The sequence below is a fragment of the Cydia strobilella genome, chromosome 3, assembly GCF_947568885.1.
Source record: "Cydia strobilella chromosome 3, ilCydStro3.1, whole genome shotgun sequence".
Taxonomy (NCBI): domain Eukaryota; kingdom Metazoa; phylum Arthropoda; class Insecta; order Lepidoptera; family Tortricidae; genus Cydia; species Cydia strobilella.
Genome location: NC_086043.1, coordinates 10,699,321 through 10,724,255, shown reverse-complemented (window position 1 = coordinate 10,724,255; position 24,935 = coordinate 10,699,321). Strand labels below are relative to the sequence as shown.

At 37.6% G+C, this 24,935-nt stretch overlaps 1 protein-coding gene across 2 annotated transcripts in view; it reads right to left on the bottom strand.

The window, feature by feature from the left end:
• LOC134755837 (zinc finger protein 423 homolog) overlaps window positions 1-24,935 on the bottom strand; it is an 89,890-nt gene that overhangs the window by 5,212 nt on the left and 59,743 nt on the right. For both annotated transcript variants that reach the window (XM_063692454.1, XM_063692453.1), the window contains exons 2-3: window positions 15,469-15,674; window positions 258-400 (exon numbers count right to left, since the gene is read on the bottom strand). In XM_063692454.1, coding sequence (XP_063548524.1) covers window positions 258-400; window positions 15,469-15,674 — 349 coding nt within the window. The remainder of the gene's footprint in view (window positions 1-257; window positions 401-15,468; window positions 15,675-24,935) is intronic.

The window sequence follows — 24,935 nt, the reverse complement described above, 5'->3', positions numbered from 1 at the left end:
CTAATTATGGTGACAACCATTAGGACGGATCCTCCTAAAGCTAATATATTATTCTTTAGAATTAGGGACACACTTTTGTTCGTATTCAAATGCATCTATATCTTATCTAGTTAAACACATAACTATGGGATGTATTTTTACGCTAATATTATGCAACGTTTTTTGTCTAGGTATACTTACCCATTTCTTAAAAAATAGATACAGTATTAGTTACAATAATGATCAGTTAGTAGAACAGTGAGCAAAACATGTCATACCTTCTGGAAAAGGCAGACTCGCAGTGCGGACAGCGGTACTTGCGGTCGCCAGTGTGCAGCTTCACGTGGCGGTCGCGGGACCTCTTGTGCTTGAAGTGCCGTGAGCAGAACTCACAGCGAAACGGCATTTGATCCGAATGGGTCTGAAAGCAAGTATAAAAGTCATTGGATTTTTTTTTAAGAGGCAAATACGAATCCAGATTGATACAATGTGGAATGAAAAGGCAAATTGTCAGGATCGTCTGTCCATGTTTAAGTAATCGGTGCATAGTACCTATTTACTTATAATATAACAGAAGTATCAGAACTACCTAAACTAAGTATAAGTTTATTTTTTTCCTAACGAACTTTTAACTAAGTGTGTACACTTAGTCGATATAAGTATGTATTATAATAGTCCTATTTACTATCCTAAAAAAATATGGGAACGGACAACTTAATGCGGATCCAAAGATCAAAATGTTATCTCACGAAATAGTATCAATTATTCGAAAATCTTTCCGTGTTATGCGTAATAACTAGTTACGATTAAAATGTGTAAGCCATACGATGATTGTTGAAATAAATAAGTGCGGGTGCTTCGGTCATAAAAAGTCGTGAGAAGCGACCCAGGATGACTTGGCTTCCTCAGCGAAGCTCACCCATGCCGGCATTTCTTAACAATTGGTATTATTCTATAGGCCAAAAAACGACTCGGAGATGGTTACTTTTAATTTAGATATCAAATTTGAAGATCGATATCGATACCTACCTATTCCTTCTTTCACTCATTCAAAATCACGCTACTTACCTTACACTCTATCTGCTACATTTCTTACAATTATGTATTTTTGTGGGCGCATAATCAATAAAAACATATAGGAATAGGTACATATTATATTGGGTATAATTGCAAGCGTCGTACTCGGCCTTATTTTTAACCGACTTCAATTTCTTAGAAGGAGGAGGTTCTGTATTCGGTTGCGGCTATTTTTTTATTTTATATTATAAGTATATCTAGGTGGCAGACTGAAATTAAGAACACTACGGAGTAAGGTAAGTAACTAAGTACATAAAATGCCTGTCTAAATATGAGTACCCAGTTCGACATTCTGGTATAAAGCATTGTCTAATAAACTACGTAAGTACTCATTTCATAATGTCGATATCAGCTTGCTAAAAGAAGTCGATAAGTAAGCTTTAGTCGATAGATACTGAATCACTACTCACTACTACGATTGCGCGTGAACAATCGATACGGAACCGATAACATTCCCGGGGATCCGGCGCGGGAGCCTGCTCGATACACATCGGTAAACCACACCGGAACATCTTCATTGGGCAATCCGTGACAAGCAAGATTATTATAACAGATCACAATTATAATTACAATTTAATTATTATTATAGAATAGGAATCTTTATGAATAACATTAGTATCTAAACTCTAGTTATTGTTTCATTAAACTAATAAGCTTGATTGAACGGGATTTTAAAATGTATGTTAACGTTAGATTGCTACTAGGTAAAATGTTTAAACAAATTACTAGATACATGTGATTATGCCAAAAGTGCCGAATTTGATATATAAAGTGGTATACGAGTGTTTAGTTTAGTTTATTTATTAACCATAACGTAATATGATCATTACATGGTAAGTCAACATTTCATACAATATTATACTTATTAGTCTAAGATACGTTATATATGGTCGACCTTCACCCATACGTTTGACGGATGAAACTTATATTTTATGAAAGAAAATATGTTCCTGAACATAAATAAATAGGGTTGCCTAATGAAATATGGTCAAGGCTATTTTTAATAAATTTTTGAAAAAAAAAATTTTTTTTTCAAATTTCACCGATTTGTCTGACGAACGGAATAAGTTCCAATGGAAAGTATACAACTTCTACAACATGAATAAAATTAGGTTGCCTATGTTTTTCCGGTCACTATTATGAGGTTGCCTTGTTTAAACAGGTGAGTTAAAATCGATAATTGCACCCATCTGTCTATTTCGTTTCAACCCTATGGTGTCGGGTGTCGTTGGATAGGTCTTTCAAAATAAATAGGGGTCTTCGAACCACATTTCTTGATAAAGTGAATCATTTCGGATATAATTGTTTAGAAAAAAAAGGCTTTTTCCTTCTAACTTTTGAACCATTCATCCAAAAATTATGAAAAAAATCACAAAAATAGTGATTAATAAACACATTCGAAAGTAGTTAAAGCAATCGTGATCAGGTAAGCCGTTTTTGAGTTATCGATAAAAGTCTTTCCTTCTTATTTTCTTTAAAAGCCTGGCAACCCTTATTTGTGACCGGATTTTTGCAGGCAACCCTATACCATTGTATTCGCAATAAAATTACTATTATTTTGATATATAATTCAAGCGTCAGACAGATGGGTGCAATTATCGATTTTAACTCACCTGTTTAAACACGGCAACCTCATAATAGTGACCGGAAAAACATAGGCAACCTAATTTATTCATATTATAGAAGTTGTATACTTTCCATTGGAACTTATTCCGTTCGTCAGACAAATCGGTGAAATTTGAAGAAAAAAAATTATTTTCAAAAATTTATTAATAATAGCCTTGACCATATTTCTTTAGGCAACCCTATTTATTTATGTTCAGGAACATATTTTCTTTCATAAAATATAAGTTTCACCCGTCAGACGTATGGGTGAAGGTCGACCATATATAACGTATCTCCTACTATATAGAGAGAGCATTATGGATTTACACAAGGTAAATACGCTTAATAATAATTGAAATCTAAGATTTACAGTTTGCGTCAATTAAAATATGTTTTAATGATAAATATTCAGTAATCGAATAGAAGGCATGGTTTTGGAAAAAGTCTTGACTGTGTTTTTTTGATAGTTACCCTGTACTTTTAAAAAGTCATTACGTTTATTGTTCAAAATGTAAAATTATAAAATAAAAATAAACAGAAATGAGCAACGACAAGAAAACGACGCTAGTACAGGTTAGAGATAGACGGGTTGAGTAGGGCTGCACCGTCATTGAAACCGAAGAAATGTTGGATGGATTTGAATGTGCCGTGTCCCACGGATGCACATGCTGGTGGCTCGGATTATCGAAATCATAATTTTGGATCTTAGCCAGCCCATTACTACACTAAGGGATCTGTTCCACCGGTCAGCGATGGCTTCACCGAGATGTTTGATGAAGGTGGACATTTGCGGAGCGAAGACTCCATCGACGGATGTGACGAGGGGAGTGAAAGTTGCGTGACGCTTTTCGCAGGCGTTCGTGTATTTTCTTTTTTTCTCTTCTTCGGCGGATTTTAGGACGGATGCTACCGGACGTGAGATATAAGAGGGAGCGTCGGTGTCTACGACACGGATATCAAATAACGCCTCCCTCTGTGCATCCCAGACGCCACGGCAGCAGAGATCCCCGCGAAGTCCACCGTAGCCTTCGGTGACGATGGGTTCTTTGACCACGTTCCCCCAAGCGTGCTGGCATAACACACAAAAAAGATCTCTAATTTCGTTGTGGCGTCGTGTTATTAAACCACCCGTTTTGCAGCAAAGGGCGTGGTCAACGTTGAAGTCATCATTGCCGCAGCCATCACATGATTTGGGCATGGAGACAGGTGTTCTGTGGTATCGCAGTGCCAGTGCGTCTCTAAATTCTAGTGGCGATAAGTCAAAATGGTCTTTCCTTGTCGGTATCACTGAGAGCCAAATGGAGGATTTTGTTTTAGTTTTCATGAAAATTGAACGCTCGATTGCTCGTTTTTTCATGTGAGAAAGTTTATCCAGAATAGATTCCATTAGAACATCGTCTTGAGAATCCTTCTTTCTCCAACATTCCTTTCTTGCGTCTCTGAGGGAAGTGTGATGTTGAGTGAGGTCGAGACATTTATTTTCAATTAAGGCGGATGATAGGGTGTACACACCCTAGGGTGGACTTGACTGTGTTTTTAAATAAATTAAAAGGTAAATCCGTGACATCTGTGGGCAGTTTATTAAAAAACTTTTTTTTTTTTAATCCTGTTTTTGACACTTTTTTAATCTTAGTGATGGAAGTATTAGTTTGCTATTGTTCCTTGTATTATAATTGTGGCAATCCGAACGCTTAAGTAGAGTGCTTGCTTTCTTGTGAATTTCTAACACAGAGTTGTATATAAACAATGATATGACCGTCATCAGTTCAAGCTTAACAAAGTAAGACCTCGCAGATGTGCGCAAATTTACCCCGCATATTATTCTAATCGAGCGTTTTTGTAGAATCAATACCCGGTTTAATCAATACTGCATTTCCCCAGATGGTAATCGCATAAGTTAGAGCTAGAGAGTGGTAGTGGTAGTGGTAAATGATTATGATTATGATTACGCAGACAGGTAGGTAGGTACACAGACGTCACAGACTAACTGCAGCCAATAAAAAAAAATTAAGATGTTTTGGAAACCACGTCTGCAAATTTCACAAACTCGATCATCCTATTTCAAGACTATTCACGACTTCACGATACTTAGTGATGGAATTATACCTTCATCTGTGTGTGCATCAATTTCTGCAAATTAGGTGGGTGTCAATAAATGCGTGGTTTTGACACCATTTAATTTTGTCTTCAAGAAACTATCGCCCATGTAGGTCTTAGTAAAATGTTGCTTACTGTTTAGAAATATCGGTGTAATAAAGGATAAACTAGTCATTGTATTTAACCAGGAAACCAAATACCAGACGTGGTTGGTTAATTTACTCTACGTGTAAAAATGAACATTTTCTCGTTCAAAGGATTATTCATAAGTCCATAATGAGGATGCAAATGTAGCGCTTATGAATCTTGGTTGGCAGCGAGATAATGGGAGCCATCGGCCTTCGCACCAACGTGAACTCAAACCAGCCGAGCCCGACTCTACCACAATAGGTACACTCCCAAACTGTGACAGCCACTTCACGCTTTTACTAATTGACCACCTCGACGGCACTCGTCCACTATCATGCTAAACACGCGTTCGGAATGATTGACTTCTATTCTGCTACGCCGCAATGGAATTTTCAAAAGCGGTTTTGGAACGAATCAATAACCGCACATGGTTTTGCATGCATTTTGCCCACTGTCGATTCGTTTCTGTATATATTTTTTTTTTAATAAAGCATAACAATACTTATTTAAGTATCACCAAATTACATTATTTTTTAAATTTCGTTACTACAGCCCGGGTATTAAAAATAAAAACCAAACAAGTGCGAGTCGGACTCGCTCACCGAGGGTTCCGTACTTTTTAGTAGGTATTTGTTCTTATAGCGGCAATAGAAATACATCATCTGTGAAAATTTAAACTGTCTACTGTGTGTCTGTCTGTCTCACGGTTCATGAGATACAGCCTGGTGACAGACAGACGGACAGACAGACAGACGGACAGACGGACAGTGGACTCTTAGTAATAGGGTCCCCTTTGAATACGGAACCCTAAAAATGGTCGTGGAACCCTAATAAACGCAAGGATATAAAGTAACAAGTCGCTAAATTCGATAGATTAGTATTGATCTTTTGGGAAGATTGTTGTTTGCCTAGAAGGGTTTGCGGTCTCGTGCTCCCTCAATTACCACGGGGTAGCCGGCCGGGCCATTAGCGCCACATCTCAATTCGTTAGCGCCGCGGCGCGGCGGCGGCGCGGCAGGCAGGTACAGGTAGATGAAAAACAAACAGCTCGCACGCCTCAAGGTGTTATTGCTATAGCTTTGCAGTATACAAAACCAGTGTAACCGATTACACAGTTGGTCAGTGTCTCGAGATATTGTTACAATAGTTAGTGCGACAACCCGACACGCCGGCACTCGCGCAATTAAAATGGGGATAGATAGACTATGAGTATGAGTTTATGAGTTATTATCTTAACAATCATAGGGCTTATAACTTACCAGTTACTAAATAAAGGGAATATAGGTTAGTTAATGTAGTATCTAATTACGAATTCCGAATTGAATGAAAAATTTATGCTAACGCGAGACACTGATAATGGTATCTAATTTATATTCTTATATTCGTAAATTCGGTATATAAATAATGATATAGAATTATCGATGAACTTGGCCCTTTAACTAAAGTCAATTGGCCCATGAGCCCATGATTGCTTTTAATATCAGGTGAGGAGTATCAGTTTTTTTTTTCAAAAATACTTGACCTTCCTGGCATGAGTACCTATGTAAAAATGTAAGAGTATCTTTTGCAGCAATTATGGGTAACGGTGTCCGGCGGTGTAAGGATCTAATTGAACTAAGTGGTTGCACGTCCGCCATCAACAAGAAAGGAACTTGTTCCCTCTATCTACGAATATCACAAGTAATCTAATTTTGATTCTCAGATACTGACAATTGGGTGGTAATTGACATACTTACAAGTTTATAAACCATCAGTAGGTTATTTTGTTTAATAAAAAGTACCTGCATTTGCCACAAATTACATTTAAAATAGCGCCTTATACAGTTACACACATCGTTAAACTAATATCTCAAGGTTTGACAAGTGTTTTCCCGTTAATATTGGTTGTTTCAGCACTAAGAAACAAATTATAAAATAAAAATAGGCAACACTCAAACGGCGCTTCAGTATTCGGGAATTATTCAATAGCAGCAGTAATATGTATATTGTTAACTTATTTTATTAGCTATGTGCGTAACTTTGGTTTTAACTATACCACATTTGTTAATTGACAGCTGACGAAACCCTAGAAGTATTAAATGGGTGCACAAAAGTGCACATTTTTGCCGCGACCAGAGACGTTATGTGTTGCCGTTTTCCCCACAGTTTGCACAAGTCCATACCCATTTTATGAAGTGAATTCATTTATAAAGTGGGTATGCAATTTTGCAACCGGGTGATCATGCACATACCCAATATTTCAATAGGTACATAAACTTAGTTAACTTAGGGCCAATAAACTTAAGGGGCGACGTCTGTGCAGGATCTATGGGAAGCTATCCATCTAAATTAAATCATTAGCGGACACCATACATCAGGTAATCTAAGCCAAGAGCCTTGCTGCGTTTTAATTAGGTATACAGCTACTTATACCGATCTATATATTACACTGTGGCCACTATGCAATAAATCGAGCGGGCAGTACCTACTCGCTAGGTACATATTTTAAAAGTCAGATTTTTACATTAAATTGGGTTCTCTCAAATGCTACATGCTAAATCATTGTAAATTCTTATTTCTAGTAAGGTTTAAAGTTTTATTGTTTTTTTAAAGATTCATTGATTGTGATGTGACCAGTTTGACAGCTGGAGAAGATGGCGCTGTGTGACAATTCAGTACTAAATCACAAAACATAAGTAAGTACTGAACTGGCGAACTTTAACTACTGATAACTTGAGTTACCGCATAATAGGCTTGATGACAAATTTTCATTAATGGTATCAATCGATCAGGTTTATTTTTAGGATCAAAATGTCTATTATGGGACCCATTGCATTAAAGCAATACAAAAGTCAGAAATGATAGTCAAAGTCCGACAGTCTTACTTCTAAATTCTTTCACGGTTCGCGCTGTGAAGTTGTGGAACGAGTTGCCCCTGTCGCTCAAACAGTCCCAGTCTGTAGCGTCACTCAAGGCTAATCTGAAGAAGCTTTGGCTTTCCAATCAGCGTGATCTGGTTAAGTACTAACCTTTATTTTTATTTTCTTTCACTTGTGATATTTATATATATTATAATATATATTTAGTATTGTATGTATGTATGCTAGTATGTATTTTATGTATTTTAATCTTTAGTGTTATTTCCTTTTTTAAATATTAATTTGTACATCCTGTAAGTTTGTCTATCTGACCTGGCTATAGTTTTCCACTCATCTACTCGAAGGTTAGCTGGAAGAGATCCCTTATAGGGATAAGTTCGCCTTTGTACTTCCATTACTATAATTTATTTTTGTAAACCTATGTTGTGTACAATAAAGTGATTACTACTACTACTACTACTACTTTCTTCACTCGCGAAACGCTCCTAACGAAATGATAAGTGAACGTGACGTCAAGGTCACTGAGAGCCCATTTTGAATGTATGGACAGAACAATAAAATTGCGTTTTTGTCGGTGAAATATTGCGTTTATGTATATAGTTGACGTACAATATTTTTTTGGATAGAATGTAAGAAATTGAATGGTACCCTTACTTTTTTCCTTTTTGGAAGTTAAAAAATTACTTAAATTTTGAAACTTTCAAGTCCTGTATTTTTGTATTATTTCCATATATTATTTTAATATCTACATTATTGTGATAAATTGCTCATTTGCTATCTATGTTGCTAGATTTTGTTATAAAATTCAACACGTGTCATTATTCCTATTTAAAAAACTGTACAGTGACAGTGCCATATACATTTGCTGTCAAATTCAAAGCATAGGTATATTTGCTAGTAGTGGGCAATGTATCATATAAATTATGTGCCTACTTCGGAAAATAAAGTTGATCGCCCAATTATATTATGAGGTTAGGTATAGACACATTCATGCCATTATTTTATTCCATTTGTAGCTCTTGTGATTTTAGTTAGCAAGCCCCAGGGAGTGACGCACGCGCAAGGTGTGACGCATGTCATGTAGATAGGTACACTGACTTTGTCACTCAAATAAGACAATAGTCGCATTAGTTGAATTCCAGCGAACAGCAGCAGCGGCTACATGTCCCTATCGAAAATCCGGTAAAATCTAAGAACTTAGATAATTTTGTTAGCACATCAAGTTCAGAGAGCGGAGTTTTTGAAAAGTCGTAGCGCTTTTTAGGGTTCCGTACCCCAAAAGGAAAAAACGGAACCCTTATAGGATCACTCGTGCGTTTGTCTGTCTTTCCGTCTGTTACAGCCTATTTTCTTCGAAACTACTGGACAAATTAAGTTGAAATTTGGTATACATATGTAAGTTTGTGTCCCAAAGACGGACATGTAACGTAAACAAATGAATTTTAAACACGGGGGCCACTTTTGGGGAGTATGTGAAAATTATAAAAAAGAGTTTTTCAAACTATATCGTGTTTCATATCAAATGAAATAGCTTATTGTGAGAATCTCAAATATAGTTTCATTATAATTTTAGAAGTTATTCAAGAAAATAGGCAAAAAATGACCAACTTCTGAGATAAAGAGGGGGGGCTTTATCTCCGAAACTACTGGGTTTAAAATTTTGAAAAAATAGACAAAATAGATCTTTACCTATGGGTCACAGGAAAACCTATTAGAAATGTGCAGTCAAGCGTGAGTCGGACTTAATTACTTAGTTTTTGATCCGACCCCTAAGGGTTTTTGAACTCACGTTTCACATAAAAAATACATTGTTTATATTGTACAATGTACGGAACCCTTCGAACGCGAGTCCGACTCGCACTTGGCCGGTTTTTAGGGTTGCGTACCTCAAAAGGAAAAAACGAAACCCTTATCACTCGTGCGTCTGTCTGTCTGTCCGTCTGTCACAGCCAATTTACTCCGAAACTACTGGACCAATTAAGTTGAAATTGGGTATACATAATTAAGTTTGTGACCCAAAGATGGACATGTAACGTAAACAAATGAATTTTAAACATGGGGGGCAACTTTTGGGGGGTAAATGAGAAAATTAAAAAATATTTTTTTTCTAACTATATCGTGTTACATATCAAATGAAAGAGCTTATTGTCAGTATCTCAAATATGGTTTTTTTATGATTTTAGGATAAGCAGTTTAGAAGTTATTCAAGAGAATAGGCAAAAAATTACCATTCCCCCCTTTATCTCCGAAACTACTAAGTCTAAAACTGAAAAAAAATACACAAAATAGTACCTATAGATGACAGGAAAACCTATTAGAAATGTGCAGTCAAGCGTGAGTCGGACTTAATTACTAAATTTTTGATCCGACCCCTATACTAGATACTAGTCTTTTAGACAAATCACTAACTTTTACATAAGAAAATGCATTGTGTGTAATGTACGGAACCCTTGGAACGCGAGTGCGACTCGCACTTGGCCGGTTATATTTGTATCACCATACGGATGTCAAAAATTTAATTAGCAATCTTGAGGCCTTTCTCGAGGGACTCTATTGATTAGATTAGAATCGATGACTTTCGCTCGATAATAAAAAATCACGAACATAGGTCTAAAATGCACTTCAGCACGCACATCCATCTCGCTCACGCTTACGCTCAGTGAGAGTGAGAGAAGAACACGAACTTACTGGGCCTTAAGAGAAAAGGGGACGGCCGTTTCTCAATACAAACGTGGTCCCCATTTTCCTCTGAATATTGACATTATGGAAAATATTTTTACATAATTTGATGTATATTTACATTATTTACAATAGCTATGCCCCTACGTTTAACTTTTTTTAGATATTTTGATTATTGTAAAATTTGGAGCGAAAAACAGATTTCATACAAAACTTTAAATATTCCTAACTCTTCAATGACCTTTTATTAATAATAGACGCGTGACGTTCATAGTTGCCGTTAATATCCTGGGAGGAAAATGAGTTTGTATGAAAAGGATGAGATAAGATGAAAATATTTCGGAAGCAATTTTAGTGCTGAAAGAGTAGATTTTAAGATGGAACTGCTCTTATAAATAATAATTTATCGATGTAAAAATGAAATAGCAATTATAAATAAAAAATTGGTTGTCACTTACTTTTAGTCTAAACCCTAGAACAAGTCCAGTTAGATCAGAATTCTAATGCCAACAATTGCGTATCCTGTACCATTTAGCAAGACTCCCAATAACCACCAAGGATTCCATTTGCAAATCTACTAAGTATTTGCCCTGTTCCTAGTAGGTATAGATGAACCCCTAAACCCCTCAAGTCGCATGCCAGTTCGCGCGTGCTCTCACCAGTCTCACCACAGTATAATACTTACAATCAGTAGGTATTTCTTACTTACAATGATTACATGACGTACAAACGTACTTTTTGAAACTTTTGTGTCGTTGTCTTTGTGTCTTGTTGTTTGTTTGTTGTCTGTTTGTTTGTAATCTTATTAAAGTTTGATAACCACAAATTATTAAAAAAGTGCTGCTTGATAATGCACATTCATTTAAAAGATACCATAGCTATTCAACGGGGAAATGCGGCCAGCCTGCTGGGCACAGTACCCGCTGGCAGCGAGTCAGAGGGTGTTTGCCTTGTTTTTCCATAGAGCCTATTCACTATTTTCCTGTTTATAGGTATATGAGGAGTAGTGGGTTAGCTAATTACACCGAGCTGCAAAATTGCATGGACGCGATGTATAAATGGAAATCATTCATAAAGTGCCGATTCACTTTTTCAGCTCGGATGTTTTCATCGTGTCCTTACGAATTTATGTAAGTATACTTGCTGATACTGATACTAGTACTGCGACCCGAGCACAAGGCATAACATAAACATGACAGCGGCATGTTTACTCCCCGCGCTTAATTGGAGTAATCCCGCGCCGACAGAATTAATAAATCCAATCGTCCGCAAACGATAAATCGCAGGCGCTAGTGCCCATGCCCGTGGCCCACGCGTCTGCGCAAATTTAAGGCTGTGATGCTCATTACTTTTAATTAGGTACAAGTGCTTTCCATGGATCTGGATTACGATTCGATTTATCGATGATACGTTCAAAATGTTGCCAAAAAACGCTAGTCTCTGCACCTTCAGTCTAAACAAACAACAAAATCGTATCGTAATCCATTTTAAAGACAAAAAGTAGATAATTATTTAACTGCCATCATGAGTAATCAAAATATTAACCCAGAGCCTATGATAATTAGGTACGGAATCGCAACCAAGGAGAATGAAAGAAACGTGAATGATTAATCCACAGTGAAAAGAATACGATTATCATTATCATACACACAGAACCTTCTACAATATTGATTCACACTGTGGCGAACACGTTGCGAAATTCATCTAGCATCGACATCTTCGTGCTAGCGGTCAATAAGCGGAGCGCCGCTCGCGCCGCGGGAGCCCGGCCCCTGGGTGCACGGAGCCCTGCTGGCCGGCATCTCGCCGTAACACCACCTCTGTTTATGGTGAAAAGACACGCGAATAACCACGGTTTATTATTACCACAACACCGTGAGAGCGCACGGCGAATGTTTCCGAGTAAAGATCACCAAAAACAAGTTTTAAATGTTGATGGTCAATAAAAACCGTGGAATGGGCACTGGGCGGCTACTGAGTGGCACCGTGACTTTCACAGGTGGAGTGACGGGGGCGGTGGTTCTCACCGCGCGGGTGCCCCGGGGTCAGAATTGCCCACTGCGCCTACCGTGTAGTCAGCGATAGGTACCTACATTATGTTAGACATCAGATATACTCTTGATGTATATCATAATATCCTGTTCTGTGTCAAGTTGTATTTAAATGAGATTCAGGAAATTTTAACTCGTACCTACTCTACTTAAGAACGCACACCACTTATAAAAATACAAGCAGGGGTTTAGTAAAATTGTACCTATACCAATGGACGCTAAATACAACTTTTATTACGGTGTCTGTATAGTATGTACATCTTCAGGAGACGTTGTTTAGCCAAGTTAAGTTAAGACTGTATTTATTAGTCCCGGGGAAGGGTCGTTTTTATCCCAGAAATCATCCTTTATGGGGGTGAAAAGGGGGTGGAAATTTGTATGGAATCAATAACCGCTGAACCGATTTAGATGATATTTGGTATACAGATAGTTTGAAATGTGGGTAGTGATATATACTAGTTTTTATCCCCGAAATCATCCTTTAAGGGTATAAAAAGGGGGGTGAAAGTTTGTATGGGGAATCAATAATTTCTTAAGTAGGGAATAAAACTCAATATTCTAATTACTAATTCCACGCAGAGGAAGTCGCGGGCAAAAGCTAGTTACCTAACTACTTGACGTCATTATAGGTAACCTTATGTAATAAAAAGGAAACCTGTCCTTGTTACATTTGTTGCTTTTTATCCACCTAGTGTAGCATGTCTTCTCTTTGGTGTTATAAAGGATAAATCACCGGTATATCTCTTTTCTAAGATAAATATCTCATCCTTTCACAACCGTCACGGCACTAGAACTACTCGGCGTTGCCTTCTAGAAATGCACCCTCATCTCATAGAACGGTTGCTTTTACCGGTTGTTTCCGATATCTCGCAACCAAATGCTGGAATGATATCTCTCCACCTATAAGACGGCTCAATAATAGTAAGCAAACTCATACAAAACTTAAAAAAATTATTACTTGCAAAACAATAATCGGGGATACCATACGGCTATTTGGTTGCGGATTTCAGAATATAATAGGTACTTCGGAGGATTTCTAGGAGACATTACACCGAACCTACACACTTCTAGATATTTTCTCTTTTTGGTCACTTTTATTTCCCGTTACGTACTATTTCATTTTTATATTATTTAGAAAATTATATCTCTCAACATCTGCATCGTATATATATATTACCACTTCATACACACTTTTACATCACACTCATCACGTGATCTGGGTTCCGGCAGAATATCAGTGCCTTGCTCGAAAGAGTGAAGCGTATAGTGAGTCGGCACCCTTTTGCTGTTGTTGCAATGCACACAGTGCAAATCTTTCCGCTATTCCTGTTGGTGTTATGTCTCTAATATTTATAAGATTTTGTATTTTGTTTTAATTGATTGTGTATTTTGTTAATTGTGTATTTTTCTGTTTGTCGATATTTCTAAATTGTGTGTATTTGCAGCAAACAAACAAATAAACGCTTTATCTATCTATCTATCTATCTAGTCTCAATTCTATGCTGTGCACTCATCGGTCTTAAATTAAACAGCAAACTCAGAGAAAGGATAACGTTATTAAATGCAAAATTAGTACTAGAAGTACTGATCAACTTAATTGGAAGTGGAATCGCAATAAGACAAGTCGGCTATATACGCCACGCCACTGGCAGAGTGGGTGTTATGCCGTCGCCACACCACCGCGGGCACCGCCGTCTCTGAGACTGCTTTATTACCCAGAGATTGCGCTCCGACTGATCAACCTCTATCAAATAGAATACGTATCAGACGTCTTAATTAACTCCGACAGCAAATCCTAACGCACTCTCCTTTACAGTTTTACGATTTCCCCGGAGGCGCTGCTCGCCCGAGACGAATGGCTGCGTGTGGACTGCCAATTGATTTATTTTTAATGAACGCCTTTCCCAAGCTGCGGTGCGATGATAAAGGTGTGGCGAGCAGGCTAGGGAGTTGTTATCGCAAGCCTATTTCCGGCCGTCACCGCTCTGTCGCGCGCGAGCCCGACGCGATCATCGCCCGATACATTTGTCGGCGACCACGGCTTCTTAGATACAAGTTCGCGTCTGCGCATGCACTGATCGATATCTACCAAGACGCAACGGCGACTCTGCAATTTCTTCTGATAATCTAATGAAATCCTTTAGCAATCAATAACCTTTTCCGATTTACTTGCACTGGCTAGCTTAAGTCATAACCAGGGTGTTATTTTTGTCGCTTTACGAGTGATTTGTATCTAGGCAGATTGGGGAGCGGCGGCATGTAAAGTGACGTTTCTATTTGTCCTATCTTAGCTAGATCTGTCGCGGTGTGTGTTGTAATCGTAACGCAGCGAGATCGCGGGCGAGCGGCAGACACAAAGGGACCGAGATGTACGGCCGGCGTAATGGCCCTCACGTCACAGACCTCAGCTCGGTGCAAGGCGGCTGAGATACATATCTACACACCGGCTCTGTAAATGGGCCGTTTTGGGTATCTACTTGCTAATGAAGCGCAGTGGCTGTATGGTGAAACTGGACTGTGAATTCATAGATATGACGGATTTAATGGCCACATAGTTCAACCCGCCGACTAGGTTATTTTACCACAAAAGACGCCCGAGATAACTTGTTGGGTGATTTTAAATGATAATCATTGCAACATTGTAGGTATAAACTACAGCTATTCATACCTACTTTAAGCAGCTCGTCCTTTTCTGTAAGTTTTAGATTTCAATCTATTTAATTTAGATATTTCGGTCTAACTCTCTTTATCTCTCCAAATGTGGATACGATCTTATTCAGATACAATAATTTAATTTGAATAAGCACGAGACAGTGAAAATTATTTACCCGAAACGCACATTATTACACAACACAGCAACACAGACCCCTAATCACGAGTATAGATTTGTAGCAACTAAGCATCAATATGCATCAATATGCATAGTTGCTACAATCATACGGCATTCTGAGAAGGCCTGTGTTTGTTGTCGGTGGTGACAAATAACTACTTACCTGTTCATGTTTCTTAAGATAGGACAGCCTCGGAAAGGCCTTGTCACAGAACTGGCACTGGTAGGGCGTGTGCTCGGTGGCGCCGAGCGTGAAGGGCGGCTCCGCGTCGGCGTCGCCGGGCTCGACGGCGTCCGTCGTCGGCGACGGCTCCGGCGTCGACGACGGCCACGAGCTGCCCGCCGTGCTGCCCACGCTGCCCAGCGCCTCTGTACAACAATGTTTATAATAAGTAAGTAAGAAATTTACAAAGCGGCAGTCCGTCCGGCCATGGCGTACGGTGCGAGTGCTGGCTAGTGGATAAACTTCACGCCGCCGAAATGAAAATGCTGCGCTGGGCCGGTGGTGTCACCTTACTAGACCGCATCCGTAACACCTACATCCGTGGTAGTTTTAAAGTGAGACCTTTACCCGAAAAAATAACCGAAGGGAGACTTCGATGGTTTGGGCACGTCATGCGCCGAGAACCCGAACACATGACACGCAAGGTGCTGGATATGTTCCCCACACAATCGCGACGAGGAAGACTCCGACTGACATGGCTGGCAAAAGTAAAGAGGGATATGGAAGAAGCCCAAATCCCGCCTGAGACGACCCAGGACCGAGAAGCCTGGCGAAATGTAACTATTAGGAGAGCCGACCCCAAATAATGGGTAAAGGACAAGGAGAAGAAGTTTAGGCACTTTAGTTTTAAGGCTCATTGTACCATAGAAGCCGAATTACAATTCTTCCAAACTTAATTATGATAACAGAATCATCAAAGATTTACATACGGAATCACAATCAAATAGATTTATTATTATCATTTAGTAATAAAATCCTTCTGTCATTATTTTAAAACATCCAAGTAAAGGAATAAACAGTAAATGACAACTGAGATGCTTTTACAGCCGCTGTAAAGCACATTAAGGCAGACAGCGTAGCTCTAGGCTCAGATAAAGCCATCATAAATATCGAGAAAGCCCCACATTTCAGCGTTAAAGGCGATATATCTCCGGGAGCACCTCGAGTGGCGTGAAATATAAACAAATTGAATGGGCCGCAATGACGAGCGGTATCACCGCAAATGATGAGTAATGTCCACGGGCCCCGGCCCCCGGGCTCCCGCCACCAGTGCCAGTGCCTACCAAAAGAAACCACGACTACAAGTAACGAAAATTACCCTAGCTTTGTTAAATACAGAGTATACCAATAAACTCAGTTTATGTTCGTATTTATTGTCGCAATTATCGTTTGCATTTGCTAACGTTACTAACTTACAGATTAACCTTGAATATCTTGATAGGTAAAGCCCGACCAGAAATATATGATCTTTGTCAAAAGGGCGCTGTTATTCTCAAGTATGTGGTGACAGTTCTGTTTAGTATGAAAAATGTAGTTCCAATGAAATTCCGCAACATATTATGGCGCGTGATCATATATTCCTGGTCAGGCTTTAGGTATATAGTGGCTTGGCGGAACAGGCTTTAGGTTACTTTTCGCTCATGTCGTCGCAGACATGGACATTTTTGGTATCAGTGCATTCAGTGTGATGTCCTGAATACAAATATATGATATGACAAGCGCGAAAGTGGTGGGGGTAGTTGCTGTGACGTCAAAAAGTCGGCAGTACAAAGTTTTTTACTTTTTTTTAATCATACCATGTGGGGTATCAATTGAAAGGGCTTTATGAGTAGATCACAAATATATAACATAACATACTGTAACATTTTTACTTCTTCGTCTAACAAATTATTAGAAAACGTTCAAAAATTTCACAATCCACAGTTGACTTTGAACTGCTCTAAATTGAAAATGACTGAATGGATCATTCCAAAATATGTGCGAAGTGACTGTGAATATCCTCTATATAACGTTAAAAAATAATTAACCAGATATAACCAAAAATAAGAAAAGTACATCAAGTTGAAAAAAAGTATAATTTTCTGTTACATTAAACTGCAACTATTATTAAAACAAACAAAAAACCAGACTATTTACATATATTTTTTTCATTAGCGGACGCCATTTTCAAAATTTATATAACCTATGTCACTAACACAATTCTGACGAATTCAACCACATCTTATATGGGCTATCTAAATTTTGAAAATGGCGCCCGCTAATGAAAAAAGGGAGGGGGGGATTGTTTGATTTCCCAACTCAGAAAAAAAAACCTACAGAAAATTACATGGGCCCGAGTACCTATGTATAATTTTTTGGGTTCCGTACCTTAAAAGGAAAAAAGGGAACCCTTATAGGATCACTCGTGCTCGTGCTTCTGTCTGTCCGTCCGTCCGTTTGTCCGTCTGTCACAGTTACATCCTCTTTGCCCCGAAACTACTGGACCAATTAAGTTGAAATTTGGCAGACATATGTAAGTCTGTGACCCAAAGACGGACTTGTAACGGTCAATATCGTGTCATATATCAAATGAAAGGGCTTATTATGAGAATCTCAAATATATTTTAAGGTAAACAGTTTAGAAGTTATTCAAAAAAATATGCAAAAAACTGCTGAAATTTATCACTAAGTACATTTTTTTTAATAGAACAACAATTTCGTTCGCTAGTTCAATAACTTACAGACTTAATTTTTTTTAATTTGGCAGTATAGCGGAACTCACAAGCGCAACAACAGTTGTCTAAGAGACGATTTTTGCAGTGCGTCTCCCCGTTCCCTAACAAGGACTATTAATATCCATCTGTTACCACGACGCCCCGGACGCCGCCAGCGGCGCCTAATGGCCAAAATGATAACAATTGAATTTAGACGTTCGCAGGGCCGTTACGGCTGCTTTATTTCCACGTGCAGCTATTTCATTGCACGAGGGATTTAATATGGTTCCTTACTGAGCAAAAACTTCCGGTATCAAAATTAAAGTAAGAAATAAATAATAATAATGCCCAAGAAATATTACAGCCGATAATCTCCTGCCACGCCGCCGACTGAAAACTATAGGTCCAGCCGAGCTGTGTATACTGTACCTATACATACCTATGCTAATACGAATAATTTTGTTTACACGAATCTAATGAAAAATAACTTTTATGTAACCTACCCATGTATATCTGGATACTTATCTAAATAAATGCTTGTTGAACCACACACGTTGTTTGGTTCAAAAACAACAATTGTTACATATGACATTTATTGTCACAACGTACATAGTATAATAGTATTTTATACAATCGTGATATAATAGAGCCTTTCAGTCGAGTACCGTGTTTAGGCCACGAAGCTTGCTGAGTGGCCTAATGAAGGTACGAGATTGAAAAGCTTGATTATATCACTATTGTATAGAATACTTTTTCTACGAGTCATCTAAAATAATACTTTTTCTGCTATCAAACAGGTAAGTATCTCAGTAGTACAAAATACATCAACGCGAGCATAATATATGAATAGGAATTACTCATGAAATAGTCGCGCATTGGTGTCTTTTCCACTGGACCGCGGCGCCACGGGATTGGTCAAATTCATTATAGTTGACTTAACCGTTTCGAAATGAATATTATAGTTGAGTTGAGACTGTTGGGAGCCCAAATCGGGAGTGCCAAATTCATTTATGGTATCACATTGACACCATTCCGAAGTAAAAACATATAAACGTTAAACAAATACCTTTTTTTTAACTCCTCTTCACGCTTAAACCGCTGAACCGATTTAGTTGAAATTTGGTATAGAGATGTTTTAATTTCCGAGACAGGACATAAGATAGTTTTTATCTCAAAAATCATACACTGAAATAAACTGAAATAAATGTCATATACGAAGGAAAAAATGACCAAAGCCTCCAGTGTCCAGAGCTAAAATCATACTTTGAAAGTGTGAAATTTGGTGTGAGGGGAATTCAGCTTCTTCGCCGAAGTTGAATTTCTGAGGTTAATACTGTTAAAGTTTGGGTTTGAAGTCATGTTTGGTATCGTTTTCAACTAAAACAAACATGTAGACCATCCCAAATATTATTTAAATCGGTTCAGCGGTTATTGATTCCCCATACAAACTTCCATTCCACTTTTCACACCCACAAAAGTTGATTTTGGTTATAAAAACTATCCTATGTACTGTCCCGGGACTCAAACTATCTTTATACCAAATTTCAACGAAATCCTTTCAGCGGTTTAAGCCTGAAGAGGAGTTAAAAAAAAGCATTTTTTTAAATTTTGTTTTTACTCAGGAATAGTTGTCAATGTTGATACCATAAATGAATTCAGCACCTCCGATTTATACGAAAACGATACCAAACCCGGCCTAGCAGCTTCACTGATGTAGATAATCAAGATAAAAATGAGAGCCCTAAATAAACCTTCCAGAGCGGATATTTCAAAAACTATACAGGATATCGAAAAACGTAACTGAATAAAACTTGTAACAAATTAAGACACTTTTCATTTTGTATAAGTAACCATGTCGCTCAGATGCATAGTTTCCGAGATATAATCGAAAAACCGAAAAATGGAACCTTCAAACCCCCCTCTCCCCCCCGGCACCAGGGTTACGGGCGGGGACTTTTGATATGTTCACTTCCTAACTAGTCCAAACAAAGCTACGAAGTCAAAACTTGTGTTCCAAGCATTTCCCTCTATAACTTTTTTTGAGCATTCATTTCATTATTATGAAAACTTGCTAATTAAGTATTTCGAGAATGTCACATACCATATTTTTAGACTGAGATCACCCATGAAGCAGAATATGTGGAAGCTTGTTTCTAAACAACCATCATGTATTTTGATTCAGTTTACGATAAGGCGTGGACCGAAGTTTGTGGTGCAACACCGGTTTTTCATTACGCAGTATCAAGATCTTCTGCTCTGATCATGTGACCAAAAAAGATGGTACCTTTTGTACGAATACTTAGTAAGATTATCCGTATGATTTGATGCTATAATATTACCGCTTTGACCTAATTCTGTATTAGTCCATTTGGTTGACCGTAACGTAAAGTATTATTTAACAGGTACTCTAATTAGATGGCCCAAGTACAGATTTTATAGAGGCGTAGTACTAGACTTATATTGACCGGGATATAGACCGTGATTACCTATCCACGACAACCGACACACGCAGCCGACGCGCAAGAATGAGGGTAGACAGAGCGCTGTCTACACAACTTTGACACCCACCCGCTATCTTCAGTCACCCGTGAACATGATGCATGTAACTGCGTCGAAATATCGGGAGCTCACAAATAATACAAAAGGTAATCACGGTCTATATCCCGGTCAATATAAGTCTAGTGAAACTAACCGTGAATCATTCAAAACTCTAGAGGCGTAGTAGTATCGCTAACCGCCATTATTGCAAAACGATTCTTTTAAAAACTAACTTTCGTCCTCGTAGAAGTCATAAAATCTTTCACCCTCTTTTAGGAGATGTACCTATTTCAATAAATCCTTTCTTAGTGGTGCTCGACAACATACTTATGAAGAACATGTTTCATAGGTAAGGTCAACCGGGGTACTTGCCACTACGGGATTATTGCGTCTATTTAAGTAAATTTTTAGACAACGTTAGTTATTACAGCTTCTGCCATTTAGTGATAAAGGTTTGAACTACTTGTAGGGCAACACGTAACATAGAGGGCGTTTTACCGAATCGTATTCAAATAGATATTAGCTATTTTGAGAATTAGTTTCACCCCAGACCTACACGGCTCATACACCGTAAGTCAACAAAATCCGTTTACATCCTGGTTTTTCTTCAGATATTTGGTAATATTTAGTAATAAATGTGTTTAATATTAATTAACTGAGACATGCGAACCACAATTTGTATTAATAATACATCTGTTTTGGAAAAAAAACGTCAAATTCTTGGAGGATATTTTTTTAATTTGGCAAAATGCACTGATTTAAACTTTCACGATTTTTACTCATTATTATTCACAACGACGGGACTTAATTGCGTAAAATAAGTTAAATTTACCTCCGACGTTTCGACGTTTCGTTGGCAAAATGCGTCAATAATGTTGAGGTAATTGCGTCTATGTAACGCATTTATCCCAATGTCAGTGGTAAACAACCTTTTTCTTGATACGTAGTTTTAACAGTAAATATATAAAACATTTTCGAGCTTATTTTTACCAGAATGACTGAATTTTATGTAGTTTTAGTGTAAAATTAAGAACCTAGTTGAAAGTTCGTCTATCGCTAATTCGTAATTTTTATTATTTAAAAAATGAACGTCAGAGGGCCTGCCGCAAATCGCGAACGAACTTTTGCCTCTATGTCGCAAATGTGATTACGTACGTAGGTGCGACAGAGAAACAAAACTTCCTTCGCGGTTCGCGGTAGGCACTTTTTGTATTCTAACAAAATTATTTACAAATAAGTAAATAAAGGAGCTTTTACTACAGAATTCACAAATTTACATTCAGTTTTGCACTAAAACCTACTAATATTACCTGGTGACAGACAGACGGACGGGCAGACAGACAGACGGACAGTGGAGTCATAGTGATAGGGTTCCGTTTTTACCCTTTGGGTTCGGAACCCTAAAAACTACCTAGATGTAAAATTTGCAATGCCCTATCAGGGTGCCACAAACTTTTACTGTAACAAATCTATGTACCATGGTTTCGCAATAAAGCATTCTATTCTATTCTATACATACTAAGCAACATTTTAGTGATACAACTAGTTCTATAAAAGCTGACTATTATTTCGATTAAACACTGATAGCGATAGTGCGGCCTAAAATTTAGCGATATAGCACGCTATAACTCTCTTATAGTCGGAATTAGGCACCGACGTTAGTGCTTGAAGCTCTACAGTGGTTCATTTTATGTGCAATAGTGATAAACTAGTGATATAATAGTGCTACAATAGGGAGGTTAAAGTAGCAGTATTTTTACTTATAGTTCTAATAACCTTGTAATATGTTATCTTGTATCGCTTACAGTGTTACAGGAACGCTGCAGTATTGAAAACAATCGTTTGTAGTTTGAAATGTCAAAATATTTAATACAATTTCCAATAATCGCTCATAGTGTTGCGTGACGTAGTCAGACAGATTGTTTATAATGGCGACAGCTTGATGGTTTATTGGAATTATTATTACCCGGTGAAGTACATAGCAAAGTTTCAAGACACGTATTAGAGAATTCAACTGAAATTCTATTGCGGTTATTACTTTTCTGTCATTATATATGGTATTTTACATCTCAATTTTCAAGCGCCTTGTAAATATACATGTTTTGATAAATTTTGTATACTAAAAATACTAGCCTAGTTTATTTTTTGTAAGTAAGTTAATTATAATCTTTAGTTTTGTAAATGGTTATGCTAAACATACTAGATATTGTAATATCAGAACAAAATGACCTCAACAATTACTGCTTTATTACTAGATATTACAAGCATTTTTGTGTTTGTTTGTAAACAAAATGGCGTTTCACGTTCCGAACACATGGCTAACTCCAAAAGTGATAATTTTACCTTATGTAGAACTGACAACTTTAAAAAGGCTATATTTGATGTGGTATTCAACTTTAAACAACAATGTATCACGATAAACCATTAAACGTTATAGCGAGAAGTATCTTATACCTGAAATACTTAAAAATAACTTTAAGCTGTAATAATGTTCGCACAAACACTCTTGAAGAGCTACGGTTCCATACTGCTGTTATAGCACTTCTAGCACTAAAATACTACGTGATTTAACAGGGAAAATTATGTCGGCTGTATCACTATATTACTAAGAGCTATAAGAATTACTGTTGCCACTCTTAAATGGCTTGAGAGTATTTTTATAGCTGTTGTAACACTGTAGGCGGCATTAAGCACAAAAAGGTAAACATAACACGATTATAGAGCTATAGCGCGAGTAAGTTATAATGGGCACCCCAAAAGAACCTTCAGCGTTAAAATCTACTTAAAGTGGTAACCATAATATATAAAAAGGCAGCTAATACCACCTTATTACAGCCTTTAGCTGCATTATACAATCAGACTTTTGAATGATTCACGGTTAGTTTCACTAGACTTACATGATGCATGTAACTGCGTCGAAATTTCGGGAGCTCACAAATAATACAAAAGGTAATCACGGTCTATATCCCGGTCAATATAAGTCTAGTGATTATACAATCATATGCTTATTATATCACCTTACTAGCGCCAGTGTATTAATAAGACCGTTTATTTCCATAGTATCACCTAAAACTATGTCACTCAGGACTCTAAATGAGTTGCTGTTATGGCTAATGTGTTTGTTGGATATATGACGACGAGTGGAGAAGAAACCAGGAGAACCATTGGCGAATCGGCAGGATCATCTACCAGTGCACTTATATTTTCTTGAAAATCCATATTTGAAGAAAGAAAGAAAGAAAGAAAGAAAGAAAGAAAGAAAGAAAGAGAAAGAAAGAAAGAAAATAAATTTATTTTGGACGCTTACATAATTGCTTAAATGTAATACAACACTTTTATTATTATAAAACATAAACGTCACTAAAAAGGTGTCCCCTCAGCTTGATGTTAAGTTACCTTTCAGGTATCTTGACGCTGGTCTTCCGTGGAGACCGGTCCAAGCGATCGCGTCAGCACGTAAACTTAACTAACATTGATTAAACTAAATTAAGATCAGAACAATTATATTACAAATAAATATTAGTTACATATTTCAATTTGACTTATTAAGTATATATAATGTATGGCTTATTTAACAACATATTTGTAAGACTAAAGTTTATCACGTATTGCATTAAACCTTTGACTGAAAAGTACTTAGACAAAACTTAAAGTAAAGGCTGGCACTTACGAGTGATCTACTCTTTGAGCGGATTTCTGCAAATTTAAAATATACTTTACAATGCATGTGCTCGAAAAGTGCGTTTTCTACGGAGCCATATCATGCGGAAAGTACTACTTTTCCGCACTAGTGCTTTTTGTTTTCAATTTCTTTTTACAGTACATTATGGTGCTACATTCTCACACTAGTGCGGAAAAGAGCACTTTTCCGCACTAGTGCTTTTTGTTTTCAAGTTTTTAATAATTAAACTTATTTGCCATGATATGTTTTTTTATTTACTCGCACAATGCATAGTAAAACATTGTATGATACACGTGCGTAAAGATGATTTCCGACTCGTATTCCTTTATACACTCGCTCGATTTGCTCGCTCGTGAATAAAATTCCACTCGTCGGAACTCATACACTTTCCGCACTTGTTGCATAAATAGCTATTTTGTATTTTACTTTGAAAGACAAGTGTTTCATATGGGCAGCGGTGTGTTGTAGAAGAAAGCTCCGTTTTAGGGACATGGTGTTGTATAACTTTTTAGTATGGAATTTAATAAGCTTTCTTTTCGCCATACACAGTACACATTAAACCCAGATATTCCCAAAAAAAAAAGAAAAACCAAAAAAGACATACTTCTCAAGATGGCGTTTGATCCCCGTGGTCCCCGAAGCTCCAATTTTATGACACGCTAACAGGGATCCCTGAAATTGTAGGTGTCAAATTTCATTACTGTCACTATTGT